This window comes from Dendrobates tinctorius, unplaced genomic scaffold, assembly GCF_039654945.1.
Source record: "Dendrobates tinctorius isolate UK_male_01 unplaced genomic scaffold, ASM3965494v1 ptg000046l, whole genome shotgun sequence".
Lineage (NCBI taxonomy): Eukaryota > Metazoa > Chordata > Amphibia > Anura > Dendrobatidae > Dendrobates > Dendrobates tinctorius.
Window position 1 is genome coordinate 38,038,345 of NW_027361714.1, and position 17,553 is coordinate 38,055,897.

The following is a 17,553-nucleotide window of genomic DNA, read 5'->3' on the forward strand; positions in this document are numbered from 1 at the left end:
ATTCCGATACAGCAAGTATCGGCCGATACCCGATACTTGCGGTATCGGAATGCTCAACACTAGACACGACCTATCTTTCATGAATCCATGCTGGTTATCAGTTATTACATCATTCTCTGCAATATATTTTCTAAGGTTATCTCTTGTAATACCCTCAAAAATTTTGCACACTACTGATGTCAGGATTACCTGATTGTAGTTGCCTGGATCCACCTCCTTACCTTTCTTAAATATCAGTACCACGTCAGTGATCCACCAATGTTTTGGCATCGACCCTATTATTAGAGAGTCTAAAAAGATTAAATACAGCGATGTGTCAATCACCGAACTCAGCTCCCTCAATATCAGAGGATGAGTGCCATCTGGCCAGGAGGATTTGTCAATATTTAATTTTCTGGGATGCAGCCATAGTTTTTCTGGTGTTAATTTAGTTATGTAGCATGGTGATCTTTGATTTATGCCTTGCTGAATGATACCTGGCAGTCAGTTTATTAGTGAACAAAAATGAAAAGTGGCTGTTCAATATCTCAGCCATCTCTTTGTCCTCCATAATTATCTTGGGATTTATTTTAATGTCGTTGGCAATTTGTTTGCCTGAAGAAAAGCTAGTTTGATTTTTTTTTACATATCTTATTGAGATCTTTATACTCCTGTAATGCTATTTCTGATTTCTTGGCATCCAAAGTTTTAAATGCCCTTTATCTTTTTGGTATTATACTTTGTACTACCCTGTTTATCCACATTAGCTTCTTTTTTTTCCTAGACATTTTATTAGCAGAAGGTATATGTTTTCTACTGGTTTCTAGTAGTATATTCTTTAACACACCCTATTTATGCTCGATATCCCCAGTTACCATGGCATGGTCCCACGATTTAGCTCTTCCCTTAACTTGTTGTGCACTGAACGCCATCTCCTCTGTGATGTGGTAACATGGCGGGAACGCACCAGCACACACACTCAGTCAATCAGGTAACCTAACACACTGTAAAACACTATCAACTACAGTGCTTCCCTAGCTCCTGATGAAACTGCAGAGGTGATGAAACATGCATCAAGGTGCGAGTTAGCAGCTTAGGCTGGTTTCACATTTGCGTTAAAACAACGCTGCGCCCTGCGTCGTTAAGCCCCGCCCCGAGCCGGCTCCCTGCCCGCCCCATCCGGGATCACCGCCTACTTTCGCATTTGCACGCATGCGATCGGCGCACCCTATCTTTAGCATAGGGTGCGCAGATCATGCGCTGCCAGTGTGAAAGTAGCATGCTGCGCACTTTTGACGGTGCGCCGTGCGCGCCGAAATGCAACATGCTGCATTTTGGCGCGCACGGCGCACCGTCAAAGGTGCGCAGCACGCTACTTTCACACTGGCAGCGCATGATCTGCACACCCTATGCTAAAGATAGGGTGCGCCGATCGCATGCGTGCAAATGCGAAAGTAGGCGGTGATCCCGGATGGGGCGGGCAGGGAGCCGGCTCGGGGCGGGGCTTAATGACGCAGGGCACAGCGTTGTTTTAACGCAAATGTGAAACCAGCCTAACACATCCATCTTTTCATGACTACAGGTAATGGATCACTTATGACCTTTTTTACCATTATACAAGATCTATCTTTGTCACTGACATATGCTAGCTTGACTATTTATTTATTATCTGTTATTGGCTGGTGCTACTATTGAGATTATATTGATATTTTTTCTTATGTTACAGATGCATGTTAGCTTAATTACTTTATTCATGGTCTATTATTAGCTTACGCCACTATTGTGATTATATAGATATTTATTCCACAGTGTGGATCAAGTAATAGACGTATTGTTGATCCTTTTACACATGGGGCGTCTATTTTCTATATTATAGGATTGTAGAAATGTGTGTTTCTGCTTTGTGGTTTTTGTTATCATGTCCCACCAGGCAATGAGTTTTTAACCTCTTAATGTCCAATGACGGACACAGTCCGTCATCAGACATCTCCCCTGCTTTAATGAGGGCTCCGGCGCCGGGCCGGAAATGACCTCATCGCCGACCCCCGTCACGTGATCCGGGGTCGGCGTCATGTTGCCTGGACAACCAGAGGTCTCTATGAGACCTCTATGGTTGTTCCAGGCATATGGCTTTCAGCGCCACCCGGTGGTCAGCGCTGAAAGCACAGCAATAAATCTGCTACATATGGGCGATCTGCTCATCGCCCATATGTAGCAGAGACGATCGGGTTGCACATGCTTCTTTCCTCCTATGGAGGCTATTGATGCATGCCAAAAGTTAAAAAAAATGATTAAAAATAAAAAAGATTAAAAAAACCTAAAAGTTCAAATCACCCCCCTTTCGCCCCAATCAAAATAAAACAGTAAAAAAAAATCCCACATACACATATTAGGTATTGCCATGTTCAGAATCGCCCGATCTATCAATAAAAAAGCATTAACCCGATCGCTAAACGGCGTAGCAAGAAAAAAATTCAAAACGCCAGAATTACATTTTTTTGGTCGCCAAGACATTGCATTAAAATGCAATAACGGGCGATCAAAAGAACATATCTGCACAAAAGTGGTATTATTAAAACGTCAGCCCGGCACAGAAAAAATAAGCCCTCACCCGACCCCAGATCAAGAAAAATGGAGACGCTATTGGTCTTGGAAAATTGCGCAATTTTTTTTTTTTTTTTTTTTTTTAACAAACTTTGGAATTTTTTTTCACCTCTTAGATAAAAGAGGACATAGACATGTTTGGTGTCTATGAACTCGTAATGACCTGGAGAATCATAATGGCAGGTCAGATTTAGCATCTAGTGAACCTAGCAAAAAAGCCAAGCAAAAAACAAGTGTGGGATTGCACTTTTTAAGCAATTTCACCGCATTTGGAATTTTTGTTCCCGTTTTCAAGTTCATGACATGGTAAAACCAATGGAGTCATTTAAAAGTACAACTCGTCCTGCAAAAAATAAGCCCTCACATGGCTATATAGATGGAAAAATAAAAAAGTTATAGCTCTGGAAAGAAGGGGAGGGAAAAATGAAAATGCAAAACCAAAAATACCCCTGGTCTTTAAGGGGTTAACTCTGTGTCATTTATTACATTGAATTTTAAGTATTTTTTCCAATATCTAAATAAAATTAGCTATTTTTATTATTTTTGATCACTTGTTCCATCATGGTTGCTATAGGTTCTACATCCCAACCTCAACACACAGCTTAGACTAATGGAAGCCAAGCATGGAAGAGATCCATTAAAATAGCTTTTATTGATTAACAAGTTTAAACATTTTTAAAAAAGCAAACATGTCCAACACAGGATGCTGGTGTGGCCACATGAAATAGCTTACAAAAAAAGGTACAGAGATGGAAATTAATATATTTACAATGTCAGTAAATATCAAAAAGTATAAAAAAATCAACAATGTAGTATAAATACGCTGTATCCCTCCTCTTAAGTATTCGGCAAATAGGTTTGATTAACTGATTAATTTCTCCCAGCAAAGTAATAAAAACCTGTTTGTCAAATACTTAAGAGGAGGGATACAGCATTTTTACAATACTTTGTTGATTTTTTATACTTTTTGATATTTAGTGACATTGTAAATATATTAATTTCATTCTCTGTACCTTCAAGTATTTTTTGTAAGCTATTTCATGTGGCCACACCAGCGTCCTGTGTTGGACATTTTTGCTTTTTTCAGAATGTTTAAACTTGTTAATCAATAAAAGCTATTTTAATGGATCTCTTAAATGCTTGGCTTCCATTAGTCTAAGCTGTGTGTTCAAATTACAAAAAGAAGTGCGATTCAACATATATGTGGATGCTAATGATCTACTGTACATCCCAACCGTAGAGTCTGTGAGTCGGCCCAGTTCTCCATGAACTCAAACCCTTCCTTCCCGCACCAATTTCTAAGCCACTTATTTATTTCCCTTCAGTTGCTTTTCTAGAGGCGATTGTGGCACCAGCAGCATCTCTGAAAATGCTATATTGGAGATCCTGGGCTTTAGCTTCTATCTTTAGCTTCTAACGCTCCTGGGCTTTAGCTTCTATCCTAGCTTCCTGTAATCATTTTAATGACCTTTCATATCCCTCTCATTTTTGACTCAATGTGTAATATGACTGCTGGGTTTTCCTCAGCCCCATCCAGCAATCTGCCTATTCAATCGGCGACATGTGAAACCCTAGCACACAGTAGACAACACACTGTATGTGAAACCCTAGCACACAGTAGACAACACACTGTATGTGAAACCCTAGCACACAGTAGACAACACACTGTTTGGCATTCGCAGTCTCGGTGGTAGATGTCCCTGTCTGTCCACCATATTATAGAGTCCCCTACCACCAACATCTGCCTGGCCTTTGCTGCACTACTATTTCCCTTCCTACTACAACAGTCATTTTCCTGGTTGCTAGAGGCAATGTCCTGCTGGCTTGATCCCAGTCATGGGCTTGCATCTCTGCATTCAATACAATTCCACCTCTGCCCCTAGGTCTACAGTCCATCTTCTTTACAAATATTGCATATTGCATTCTCCCATTGTAGATAATTGTAAAGTAAATATGTAAAAAAATGCATTGACAATGTGCATGTTAGGCGTCAGGTTTCTGCGTCTGCTCTGCAGGAATCCAGAGCCTCACATTCTGCGGTTTCCTGCTGTCTATCTACTGCAGAGAAGATTACTTTGCAGCAGACCGCTCCAGAGACTAAGTTCCTCTGTGCTCCTACTGAGCATTCTCACGAGACCATCTCCCATTGGAGATCGGGAGTCATGTGCCCAGGTCCTGCTCCAGATCTCATTGGTCCATCTCGGAGATCTGGAAGGTCCCGCACAGCTATAAAAAGCGTGCATGACTGTTCGGCCATGCGCTAGTATAGACTATACTTGCTATGTGCAAATGGTGACGGATATATGATTCTGGTGACTGACTTATTAAGAAACCCCTTCCCTCTGATATTACGCATGTGGATAGGGAATTAGTTCAGCAGTCAGCGCCAGTCAGTGGCAAGCCTTAGGCCACTGTGCACACCGCACGTCTGCGCTAGCGTCCAACATTGCGCCTGCTTTGTAGCTGTGTCATCCAGCGGCAGTGTCCTACGCCGCGCTGCAGTTGCAGCCCTTCCTGGCACTCGCAGTAGCGACGCCGCATACATGGTAGGTCTAGACGGACGCAGCTCCTCTGTCTTAGGTCCTGCTCCTGTGTCCTGATACCGTGTGTGCATTTACCTGAGGCCTGTGACACTAACAGGCTCAGCGTTTTTGTATGTTTTTGTTGCGGCGCCTCTGTGTGTGAACAGAGCCCGCTCTGCGCATTTCGGGTGAAGTCTAACCCATGCACATTATACCGCCATATTGCTCGTCTGTCATTACTTAGCAGCGGTGAAACACCTACTGCACGGTGGACTCCGAACGGTGAACGCACTTTATTATTTATTTTTATTTAGTGCGTTCCTCCGTTCCTAACATTATACTAGCGCCAGGGTCTGGCTAGTGATGGCAGAACAGCAGCAACTCTTACAGTATATTCGGCAGCTGGAGGGCCGGTTGGCTACTCTTGAGACTGCTATCTCAGCTGCGAAATCCACTGAAGCTGCTGTACAGGGAATCGCAAAAGCAGTTTCACGTATGTCCACGTGCTCCCAAGCACCGACAGTTACCCGCCTCCCGTTGCCCGATAAATTTTCTGGCAATGGCGCCTCCTGTAGGGGTTTCGTCAGCCAGTGCTCTATCCAGCTGAAATTACTGGCTGCGCGATTCCCTACGGAACGGGCCAAGGTGGGGTTTATTGTTTCCCTTCTGTCGGGCAAGGCACTGGAGTGGGTTACGCCACTATGGGAGCGTGGTGACCCAGAGGTTCGGACCGCTGCTCAGTTTTTAACAGCTATTAAGCAGGTCTTCCTGGGACCATGGGTCACGCATGACACCTCTCTTCAGCTACTTGCTTTGACTCAGGGATCCCTCTCGGTTAGTCAGTATGCCGTTCATTTTCAGTAGCGACGCCGCACACACGGTAGGTCTAGACGGACGCAGCTCCTCTGTCTTAGGTCCTGCTCCTGTGACCTGATACCGTGTGTGCATTTTCCTGAGGCCTGTGACACTAACAGGCTCAGCGTTTTGGTATGTTTTTTTTGCGGCGCCTCTGTGTGTGAACAGAGCCCGCTCTGCGCATTTCGGGTGAAGTCTAACTCGTGTGCATTATGCCGCCATATTGCTCGTCTGCCATTACCTAGCAGCAGTGTAACACCTACTGCACGGTGGACCCCGAGCGGTGAACACACTTTATTATTTATTTTTATTTAGTGTGTTCCGCCGTTCCTAACAGTGCAGCTACAGTAAACAGGTTTCATTAGGTGATGCCTCAGCATATGATAAGTCTTTGTTCAGGATGTAAGACTTATGGTCATGGAAACTTTACACAACAAAAATGTGGATTGCTTTTAATATTCATCATATGCAACACACAGTATATCGTATCTCTCAACATTTGAGTACCTACTGTATTTGGGGCATTTATAACCCCACTGTTGATCAACTAATACTCAAAACATTTAGAAATATTTACTTTCTGCTCGGCTGCATAAACCTTGCCACTTTGCGTTCTATTTTGCAGCACAATCCCGTAAAAACAGAACAGTTTGGAGCACTGGTAAAATTCAATAATATGCATCAGTCATAAAGAGACTTTTACACTAGTAAAACACAGTACATGGTACATTATTTTTTATACGTTCATTAACATTATAATGCGACAGACAACAAATAAAATAAAGAATATTAAAGGAATGTACTTTAATAAATACAAATCTGTGTACATACTGAGATGAAAATATAGTGGGTTTTTTTCTCTTAGTGCACCTTTTCAGAAAATGGTAGAATCTAGTTACCCCAAGGGAGCAATGTGTGAACATACACACTCTCTTTATTTCCTTATTATTTTTCATATGTTTGCTGCTTCTAAATTCTTTTTTATTCCCTAAACAAATAATAATAATAATAATAATAAAAGACTATTATTAATACATTATTTCCAAGCTGTAGAAAATCACAGACCAAATATAATCAAATACACTTTAAGCTATACGGTATATGCTATGGTGTTTGTCAGATGACTTGTCAGATATTTCTCATAGATTTTTATGTTGAGATTTGCTAAAACGCCTAAACTATTCATAGAACTGTCTATAATTACCTTGTATGCAGATTGTGCCTTGTAACAGTCGAATAAGTCTACCATAAAGTCCAATATAGAAGTAATTTTTATGTGAAAATTAGGTGCTGATTAAGTTCCCCAAGTATCTTTGTTATGATTGCTGTTCCAAACTTGGGGCACATTCAGACCGCCATACAAATTGGTCCGAGATCGAACCACAATGCATGAACTGGCCTTGAATCTCCCAACATATATTTCTATGAAGCTGTCAGTTCTGGTTGGGAGACCGGCGGTCAGTGCGAGTATTGCAGTCCAATCTCTGACCAATATATGGATGTATGAATGCGCTTTTACTGATAGAAAGGCTTCAAATTTCTTGCATAGACATGTCAGGTGTTTTTTTTGCTTGCATCTCCCCACATGTATCATACAGTTGTTCTTCAGGGCTTTGTAAAACAGTGCCCATGTGATGACCCATGTTTAAGGAAAAAAAGAAATGTAATGACAGCTTGCGTCTTATACATGCACTGTATACATATGTTAAGAATTCAGATTGACTGTTCACTTAATCAACCTAGCCTGTATTGACTGAAATCCCAAAGAGCAGGATTTGAGAAAGCCTTGAGAAAATGCACAAGGGTCATCGATGAATTAGGCAAAATTTTGAGGATCAAGGTGCAGCCAGCTTGAGTTCGAGGCACGTTTCCCCCTCCTTGAATGCAAATGAACAATTTACATATGATACAAGACATCTTTAAAGTTCTTGTTAAATGAGAACTATTACATAGGGTTTGTGAAAGGAAGCAACTTTGAAATTTGCCCCTTATTAAAAATCTTCTCCATTCTCAAGAATTGAGGGATTTTTCATTTTAAAGACTGCAGCTTGTCTATCATAGTTATCCTAGCAAAGACTGCACTGAAACTGACGAGACCAATAGATCTGCTCAACTTCAGTCCCCCTGTACTTCTCCAGTGCCAAAGTAGCAGTGAAGGGTGCACATTTGGGGCCATCAGTGAAATTAGGTTGCAGGTCCTAACTGTCAATCTTCAGGAACACACCGCACCCTTAGAAAGCAGGAAACCAGGAGGCAGAGGAGTGGTGTTCTCCTGAAGAAAGAACATGAGAATAACACTTTGAAGCTCATAAACAGTGATAAGCGTGCATGCTCGGATAAGGTGTTATCGGATAAGGTGTTAAGGTGCATGCTCATGTCCATATCGTGTATTTACGGCATGCTCGAAAAAAATGCTAGAGTCGCCGGGGCTGTATGTCTCGCCGCTGCTCAACAGGCTCAACATATATACGGATTGCCTGTTCGGTAGATAATCCCTGCATGCGTTGCGGCTATAGACAGCTGCGGTGTCGGGACTGGGAGCATTTTTTCGAGCACACCGGAAATATGTGATTAGGACACTCCTTATCCGAGCACGCTGGCACATCACTATTTATAAACCATAATTCTGGATTTGACTTGAAACTATATGGTATTAAAAGATGGACTGGCATGTCAAGTGAATTGAAGTCATTTCAGAATACTTCATAAATCAAAAGTATGTTTTAGAAAAATATTTCTGGTAATAGAGAATCTTAAAGTGCAAAGAAGGTCTTCTGGAAGTGCAATGTTAGTTATTTAGCATACATATTCAGTCTCATTCTATTTTTCAGTATTCACTCTTTTATTATTATTTTCCTTTTTGCTTGATGAATTATTCATAATATAAAATAGTTCTAGAAGACTCAAACTGAAAAACTTTTCCAAGCAAAATCATTTTTAGTGCTTTCCGGAACCATAGATAAAAGAAAGCATAGACCATTGGGTTGAAAGTTGAATTTAAATATCCAATCCATACAAACGCATCAATGACGAATGATGGAATTCTATAGTTCATAAAAGGACCAGTAGCTGTGGAGAAAAAGAAGGGAGACCAGCAAATAAGGAAAACCCCCATAATTGTTCCAAGGGTTTTAGCAGCTTTCCTCTCTCTACATCGGGATTGGTGTTTTCCATCTAGATCAATCTGGAATTGGATCTTATTGGTAGTGTCTTTAATTAATCGTGCCTGTCTTCTTGCAATGAAATATATTTTGCCATAAATACAAATCATAACAAATCCAGGAATAAAGAAGGACAACATTGAAGACACTATCCCTGATGTTTCACTGAAAAATACAAAGCAGCCTCCAATGCAACTGACTTGATTATAGAAATATGATTCAGATCCTTTTATGTTAAGCTCAAGAAAGATCATACTAAAGGCAAAAATACCAGGTAGCACCCAACTGGCAATGATCATTGTGAGCACAGTAAAGCGATTTATTCTTGACTTATATCTCAGTGGATCGCATACTGCATAATATCTATCCACGGAGATGAACGAGAGGTGGAAGATGGAAGCTGTACTTAGCATTATATCCATTCCTGTATGGATTTTACAGAAGATGTCTCCAAAATACCAACAGTTCTCCACTGACCTCACCATACTATATGGCATCACAAGGCAGCCCAATAGAAAGTCCACAGTGGCCATGGAAAGGATCAGATAATTTGTTGGAGTGTGAAGCTGTTTGAAATGAGCTATGGAGATGATCACAGCAAGATTTCCTGCCATTGTGGCCAACATGGTGCTTACCATAAACACATACATGGGAATCCTTACGTTGATTGGCCAGTTATACTTTTCACATGACTTGTTCATTGTCTCAAAACAGTACTGTAGCTGCATTGTACTTCAGATACCACGTTTCACCTTGACACATTGGTTGCAGTGGGTGAGGGTGTAATAGTGAGGCATCCGATGTGTAACTTTGCTTTCTCCTGCTATCAGTTGTCAAAAACTGTAAAACAAATAATTGATTGTTAATATGGGTAAACATTAGGAAAAGTTATGATGACCTGTTAATACCACTGCATTACTATGAGTCTGTGAACATACTTTATGAGTCAGCACTAAACTGTTAAAGACCTATTTGCCGTAAATGTATGAAAATACCAGTATGTATACTTTCTGCTATTTATTCATTATACTAGAGTTGGGTGAACTGTTTGATATTCTATTTAGTCTGCTTAAAAAAAATTTGATTTGTGATGGATATACTTAACCATGGAATCGTAATGCTCAAAGCCGCTAATTGCCTGGATACCTGTATAACACTCTAAGATCTTCTGGGACTGTACTGAACCCCTTTTAAGCACTTTATTGCAAACAAATTATTAAAGCCCACATGACCTCAACCTCATCCAGCAAGGAAAAAGCAGATGGTTACTAGTTGTAACCATCAATGGTATTTGGGTGATGTATATGGGCTTAATAATGGACTATTACAACAAGGAAGTGTGCAAAATAATATATATTTTTTACAACATGCACACTTAATGAGATAGACAGTTGTGTTCAAATTGCTGAATTATGGAGACTTTTGTTTTGTCCTTAAAAAAATATATATATACAGTATGTCAGGGGAACAGTCAGGGGATCACGCAGATATCCCACCGCTGCCACCAGCTTGTCACAAACAAGCACTCCGCTGCCTCCAATAGTCAGGACAATTACGCAGTTGACTGACAGTTGATGGAAAAGGCCATGGCTGCTTTGGCTATTAGTCCAATCATTGTGTGCTTCCCAGTGAGCTTATAGTATCTACGCATGTACGCATGTGATTCCAGTGCATTGAATATATAGATATATGCTTCGGTACGGTCACCGCCAAGTCCAGCAATAACCCAAGAAAAACTAGCTGCCACCATATATTTAATCCAACTAGTAGGCAGTGCTTATAAAATATACAAAACTAAACTAAAAAAAATTGAGCCAGAGCATGTGTTGGTATAATTGCAATGCATAGGCGTATATTTACCCTGTGGCCATATAACAAACAGAAGCTAAAGTTAAAAACAAAATGAGCAAACGCCCTGTATTAAGCAAATAAATAGTAATAGTACATGTAAATAACTTGGGTTAACATTGTTTTGATCAAAAAACGTGAAAGCCGTCCCACCACGAAAAGGTGTGTCTTAACCTAACTCTTGAAAATGCAAGAGAAAGGAGCAATCAGCTCAACTATCTATGCTCGGCAAAATGACAATCCAAGTGAAAAAGCCGGCACTCGCGTCTTCATAAAAAAAACTCCCAGCATTGAACAATGAATATATTTCAGAATCTGCTTTTTTTAGAATAGAGTCCCACCCATATACCTCCCCTTGGTAGCGTTAGTTGCAGGAAAGTAAATAGGAAATCTCCAACCTTTAGGATATCTCCCCCCTGGAGGTTGCAGGCAGTATATTAATGCCATATTTCCTATCATGATTCTAGCTTTCGATAGATAGGAAACTTGATATATATAACATTATCCATCTTGCCAATATTAATTCTGGGCTGATTCGCAGACCGCTCAGTGATGTGAGTAAATGTGTTACGTTTGCCACTTCATCACGTCACTGAAAATATATCTCACATAACTATAGGACCCACATCTATCACCAAAAAACAATAATCATAACTGGACTTCGATGCCAGAGCGTCTGATATCATTCGCCTCTATTGCTTTTGAGTGAAAGGCTCTAAAAGTCTGTTGCTTATACTTTGTGTCTTCTCTCCATAGGATAACCCATTTCAATTACATGTTCACAGCAGGGGGTCGTAGGACAGAAAGGGGTCAGAGATCTTTTTTTTCATATACAATGTTTGTCAACTCCTTTTTCCACTTATATTGTGCTGCTCAGCCCACCTGATCTGATAGTATGGGCATCATCAATAGGCTGTAAGCCAGACACTGTGCACCACATGCACAGTGTGACTGGCGTCCTATGCAGGCTTCATCTGTGTGTGCATTTTTAATACTAGGCAACCACTTTCTCCATGAATTGGTAGGCCTGTGAGTGATTACTCTATCAGTATGTTGCACCTGTGCTGCCCCCGCCTTTATCATGGGGGTCTGCTGCATCTTGCTATTGTAATGGTAATCTGGCCAGGAGTTGGTAAGGCTGTTCGTTATTTTTCTTGATTCTAGGTCTAGCTGTTTTTGAATTTAGTGTTAAGACTTGCAAGTATGAGGACCCTTGACTGTTGGTTGGGCGTACTGGGATGTCTTTCATGTGGAGTACACCTATATAGTGTTGGGCAGCCTTCCTGATCTAATAGTATAGGCGTCAATAGGCTGTAAGCCAGACACTGTGCATCAGACGTACAGTGGGTACATAAAATATTCAGCCCCTTTTAAATTTTTCACTTTTTGTTTCCTTGCAGCCATTTGGTAAATTCAAAAAAGTTCATTTTTTTCTCATTAATGTACACTCTGCACCCCATCTTGACTGAAAAAAAGACAGAAATGTAGAAATTTTTGCAAATTTATTAAAAAAGAAAAACTGAAATTTCACATGGCCATAACTATTCAGACCCTTTGCTCAGACACTCATATTTAAGTCACATGCTGTCCATCTCCTTGTCATCCTCCTTGAGATGGTTCAACTCCTTCATTGGAGTCCAGCTGTGTTTAAATAAACTAATAGGACTTGATTTGTAAAGGCACACACATGTCTATATAAGACCTCACAGCTCACAGTGCATGTCAGACCAAATGAGAATCATGAGGTCAAAGGAACTGGCCAAGGAGCTCAGAGACAGAATAGTGGCAAGGCACAGATCTGGCCAAGGTTACAAAGGAATTTCTGCTGTACTCAAGGTCTTAAGAGCACTGCGGCCTCCATATTCCTTAACTGGAAGAAGTTTGGGACCACTAGAAGCCTTCCTAGACCTGGCCATCCAGCCAAACTGAGCAATCATAGGAGAAGAGCCTTGGTGAGAGAAGCAAAGAAGAGCCCCAAGATTACTGTGACTGAGCTCCACAGATGCAGTAGGGAGATGGGAGAAAGTTCCACAAAGTCAACTATCACTGCAGCCTTCCACCAGTTCGGCCTTTATGGCAGAGTGGCCCGACGGAAGCCTCTCCTCATTGCCAGACATATGAAAGCCCTCAGAGTTTGCTAAAATACACATGAAGGACCCCCAGACTATGAGAAATAAGATTCTCTGGTCTGATGAGGAAAAGATAAAACGTTTTGGTGATAATTCTAAGCGGTATGTGTAAAGAAAACCAGGCACTGCTCATCAGCTGCCCAATACAATCCCAACAGTGAAACATGGTGGAGGCAGCATCATGCTGTGGGGGCGTTTTTCAGCTGCAGGGACAGGACGACTGGTTGCAATTGAAGGAAACATGAATGCGGCCAAGAACAGAGTTATCCTGGATGAAAACCTCTTCCACAGTGCTATGGACCTCAGACTTGGCTGAAGGTTCACCTTCCAACAAGACAATGACCCTAAGCACACAGCTAAAATAACAAAGGAGTGACTTTAGAAGAACTCTGTGACCATTGTTGACTGACCCAGCCAGAGCCCTGACCTAAGCCCAATTGAGCATCTCTGGAGAGACCTGAAAATGGCTGTCCACCAACGTTCACCATCCAACCTGACGGAACTGGAGAGGATCTGCAAGGAAGGATGGCAGAGGATCCCCAAATCCAGGTGTGAAAAACTTGTTGCATCATTCCTAAGAAGACTCATGTCTGTACTAGCTCAAAAGAGTGCTTCTACTCAATACTGAGCAAAGCGTCTGAATACTTATTACCATGTGATATTTCAGCTTTTCTTTTTTAATAAATTTGCAAAAATGTCTTCATTTCAGTTTTTTTCAGTCAAGATGGGGTGCAAAGTGTACATTAATGAGAAAAAAATGAATTTTTTTGAATTTACCAAATGGCTTTCAGTGAAACAAAGACTGAAAAATTTAAAGGGGTCTGAATACTTTCCGTACCCACTGTAGTTTTTAATTATAGTCTATATTTACATAATGCAGTTCAAAATGCATTTTTCAATGTTCACATACTGTATATCATGGTGCATTCTGTGTCATTATGTTTGATTATTTGTATGGCAAAGTGTAATATTTAAAAAAAAAAAGGATAATTACTTGGATAAAAAGAACCACTGAAGGTTATTATAACATAAAATGTCATCTGCAAAATCATAAAAATTATGTTGCATCACAGATGAACATAGGCTGTGTGCATACGGGATTTACAGTATATTTTTCACCAGATATTAATTGTATATAATGAAATTTGTGTACCATAGAAAATGAAATTAAACATTGTGTGTACTAGTGAATATATTACTAATTAACAGCTTTTGTGTCATAAGTAACAAAGCTGAAATGAACAGAGATGAATACATGTTATCAACCCATTGTTTTTTAATGCCATAGTTTTCATTTATATTTAGTAATACCTAGGATTTTCTTAGAATTATCAATTTAGTAGTGTTTGTAATACAATAAGCCAAATAGACTGCAAAAATAAATGTTTGACTTTGCATTGAATTGTAATATTATTTTGACATGCAGATTTTGGTCATGGAATGAGATTGTATTAATTTCATTATATATTAGCAATGTACGATTAAAAAAAACAAAACAATAAAAGTCAATGGAAAAAAGGCAACGCTACAAATAGTTTTGATTAAAAAAACTAACATTACACACACAACTGGATGGGGGCATAACTACATGGGGACCTGGATTTTGGGACATGACTACAAGATGGGTACCTGGATGAGGACATATCTACAATATGAGGACCTGGATGGGGACATAAGTACAATATGAAGACCTGGATATGGGGACATGACTACAATATGGGGACCTGGATGGGGACATATCTACAATGTGAGGACCTGGATGAGGACATAACTACAAGATGGGGACCTGAATATAGGGACAGGACTACAATTTCAGTACCATGATGGGGACATTACTACAATATGGGGATCTGGAAGGGGACATATCTACAATATGGGGACCTGGATGGGAACATACTGTATCTACAATATGGGGACCTGGATGGGAACATAACTACAATATGCAGAAATATACACAATATGAGATTGTAAATGGGGACATATCTATCTCATGGGCTCTCCCAGTGTGTCATGGCACCTGCAAACCATAACAGTAAAATCTGGCACTCCTTGCATTCTGAGCTTTGCATTGTGCCTGAAAAATATTTCCTGATTACATATATGATATTGGAGCACTGAGGAAAAAATGGACCTCAGTTTATTGTAAAAAAAATTTCCTATTAGTCCTTAGAAAAATTAAAAACTTGGGGATAAGACAACATTTTTGTGAGGAAGAGGTGGTTTTATTATTTTTACAGCTCAACGTTATAAATTTCTGTGAAGCACCTGGGGGTTCAATGTGCTTACCTTGCATACATTCCTTGAGGGGTCTAGTTTCCAAAATGGTGTCACTTGTGGGGGATTTTCACTGTTTAGGCACATCAGAGGCTCTCCACACGCAACATGGCGTAGGCCAATTGTTCCAGCAAATTTTGCATTCAAAAAGTCAAAAGGCGCTCCTTCCTTTATGAGCTCTGATGTGCGCCAAAAGAGTAGTTGTCTCTCTCATATCTGGTATCGTCATGCTCAGGATTACACAACAAATTTTGGGGTCCATTATTTCCTGTTACTCTTGTCAAAATAAAAAAATTGGATCTGAAGTAAATTTTTTGTGAAAAAAAGTTAAATGTTAATTTTTTCAAAAAAACATTTCTGTGAAGCACCTGAAGGGTTAATAAACTTATTCAATGTGGTTTTAAGCACCTTGAGGGGTGCAGTTTTTAGAATGGTCTAACTTTTCAGAAAGTCGACAGCTGAGGACTGATGCTAATATTCTGGGAGGCAGCCAATAGCCATAAAGGTTCCCAGGCTATTAATATCAGCTCACAGCTGTTTGCTTAGCTTTTACTGGCTAGTTTATAGGGGGACCCCAGAAAAATATTGACGTAGGGTTCCCCTATAAAATCTAGCCAGCAAGGTGAGGCAGACAGCTGCGGGCTGATATTAATAGCCTGGGAAAGGGTCATGGATATTGGCCCCCTCCCAGACTAAAAACATCAGCTCTCAGCTGTCCACGAAGTGGCGCATCCACAAGATGCACCAATTCTGGCACTTAGCCTCGCTCTTACCATTTGCCCTGGTGTGATGGCATGTGAGGTGATAGTTGAGGGGCTTGATGTCACCTTTGTATTGTAAGATGACATCAAACCCAGAGGTTAGTAATGGAGCTCTGAGTATAGTAATGTATAGCCCTGAGCTGTGGTGAGAAAGTTCACAATAGTTCATCAGTTGATGAGCCCTTATGATCTCCATTACAGTACCACCGCTGCATGAGAACGTTCTCATGCAGCGGTGGTGCCGTAAGTGAGTTCACAGAAGCTGATGAACTTGTGTGACCTCTCTCACGGCAGGTCAGTGCTACACACTGTGGGAGTGTTGACGCTCCTGTCAGTGTTTAGCCTGTGGCCGGATAGAGCAGTCACATCTCCCGATGTGACTGTTCTACAAGTGAGATCACCGTGGGACACGGATTACGTGGACTACGCCAGACAGGATATATGGTTGTTTATCATTTTTGATTGTTTATAGGGGACGTGAGTATATGTTGTTTTTATATTTAACCTTTTTTATAGGAGAAAAGGGCATCGAGTATTTGGTGTTAGGCGAGTATAATATATTTTTTATTTTTATTTGAATAAGTATTTAATTGTAAATGTTTTATTTTTTTATTTATCTATTTATTTTTAAGAGTGAGCACAGGCGCCGGCTGAAGACAGACTACTTCTCCCATCAGCGGCGCTTGCTATCACTGTCAGTGACAGCCGACATAGCGTGATGGGAGTAGTAGTCTCTCATTAGCCGATGTCTGTGAACTGCGGTAAGCTTTTTACCGCTGGTCACAGTCACAGCTGCGGGGTCATACTGACATCTGATAAGGTGACCCCGGAGCACTCTGACCGATGCTAATGTTACCGCCGATCATAACCATGGGTATTTCCTGCGCTGTCGCACAGATGACACCATGGGAAATACCATAGGAAGCCCGTAAAAACTCAGCTTATCCACAGCAAATCCGCTAACATTTTCATACCTGCATTTTTGCTGCTGATTTGACTGACTCAGTTGAAATCATTGTGTAAAAAACGCTAAAAATCCACACAAAGAATTGACATGCTGCAGAAAAAAATCGCACTATCCCCATGTTTACTGGTTCTGTCAGCCTCATCGATATTTCCCGTCCAGTAGCGCAGTACACATCGGATCCTTTACTTTCCCTTAACGTTGTTCCATGTCCAATTTCCTCTATATGCCAGAGGATAAGGCACTATTCATAGTACCTGTACCGTGTCTTAGGATCCGGACATTGCAGGAATGTTCTCAAGAGACTCCAGTAAGGCCTCACCCTGCCTTGTAGGATAGATGCTTGCCCACTGCAACTTGAACTTGTCCTTGGTTACTGTACTTCCCTATCTAACCATCTGGGTCGCCCTCTCACACCCAGGGCAGCGGGGTACTCGGTACCGGGCCGGTGTCAAG

At 40.9% G+C, this 17,553-nt stretch overlaps 1 protein-coding gene across 1 annotated transcript in view; it reads right to left on the minus strand.

Moving 5' to 3' along the window:
* Positions 1-8,794: 8,794 nt before the first annotated feature.
* Positions 8,795-17,553, minus strand: part of TAAR1 (trace amine associated receptor 1) — a 41,747-nt gene continuing 32,988 nt past the window's right edge. Inside the window, exon 2 of the mRNA XM_073576120.1 lies at positions 8,795-9,961. Within this exon, the coding sequence (XP_073432221.1) occupies positions 8,833-9,849 (1,017 nt within the window). The 5' untranslated portion in view covers positions 9,850-9,961 and the 3' untranslated portion in view covers positions 8,795-8,832. The remainder of the gene's footprint in view (positions 9,962-17,553) is intronic.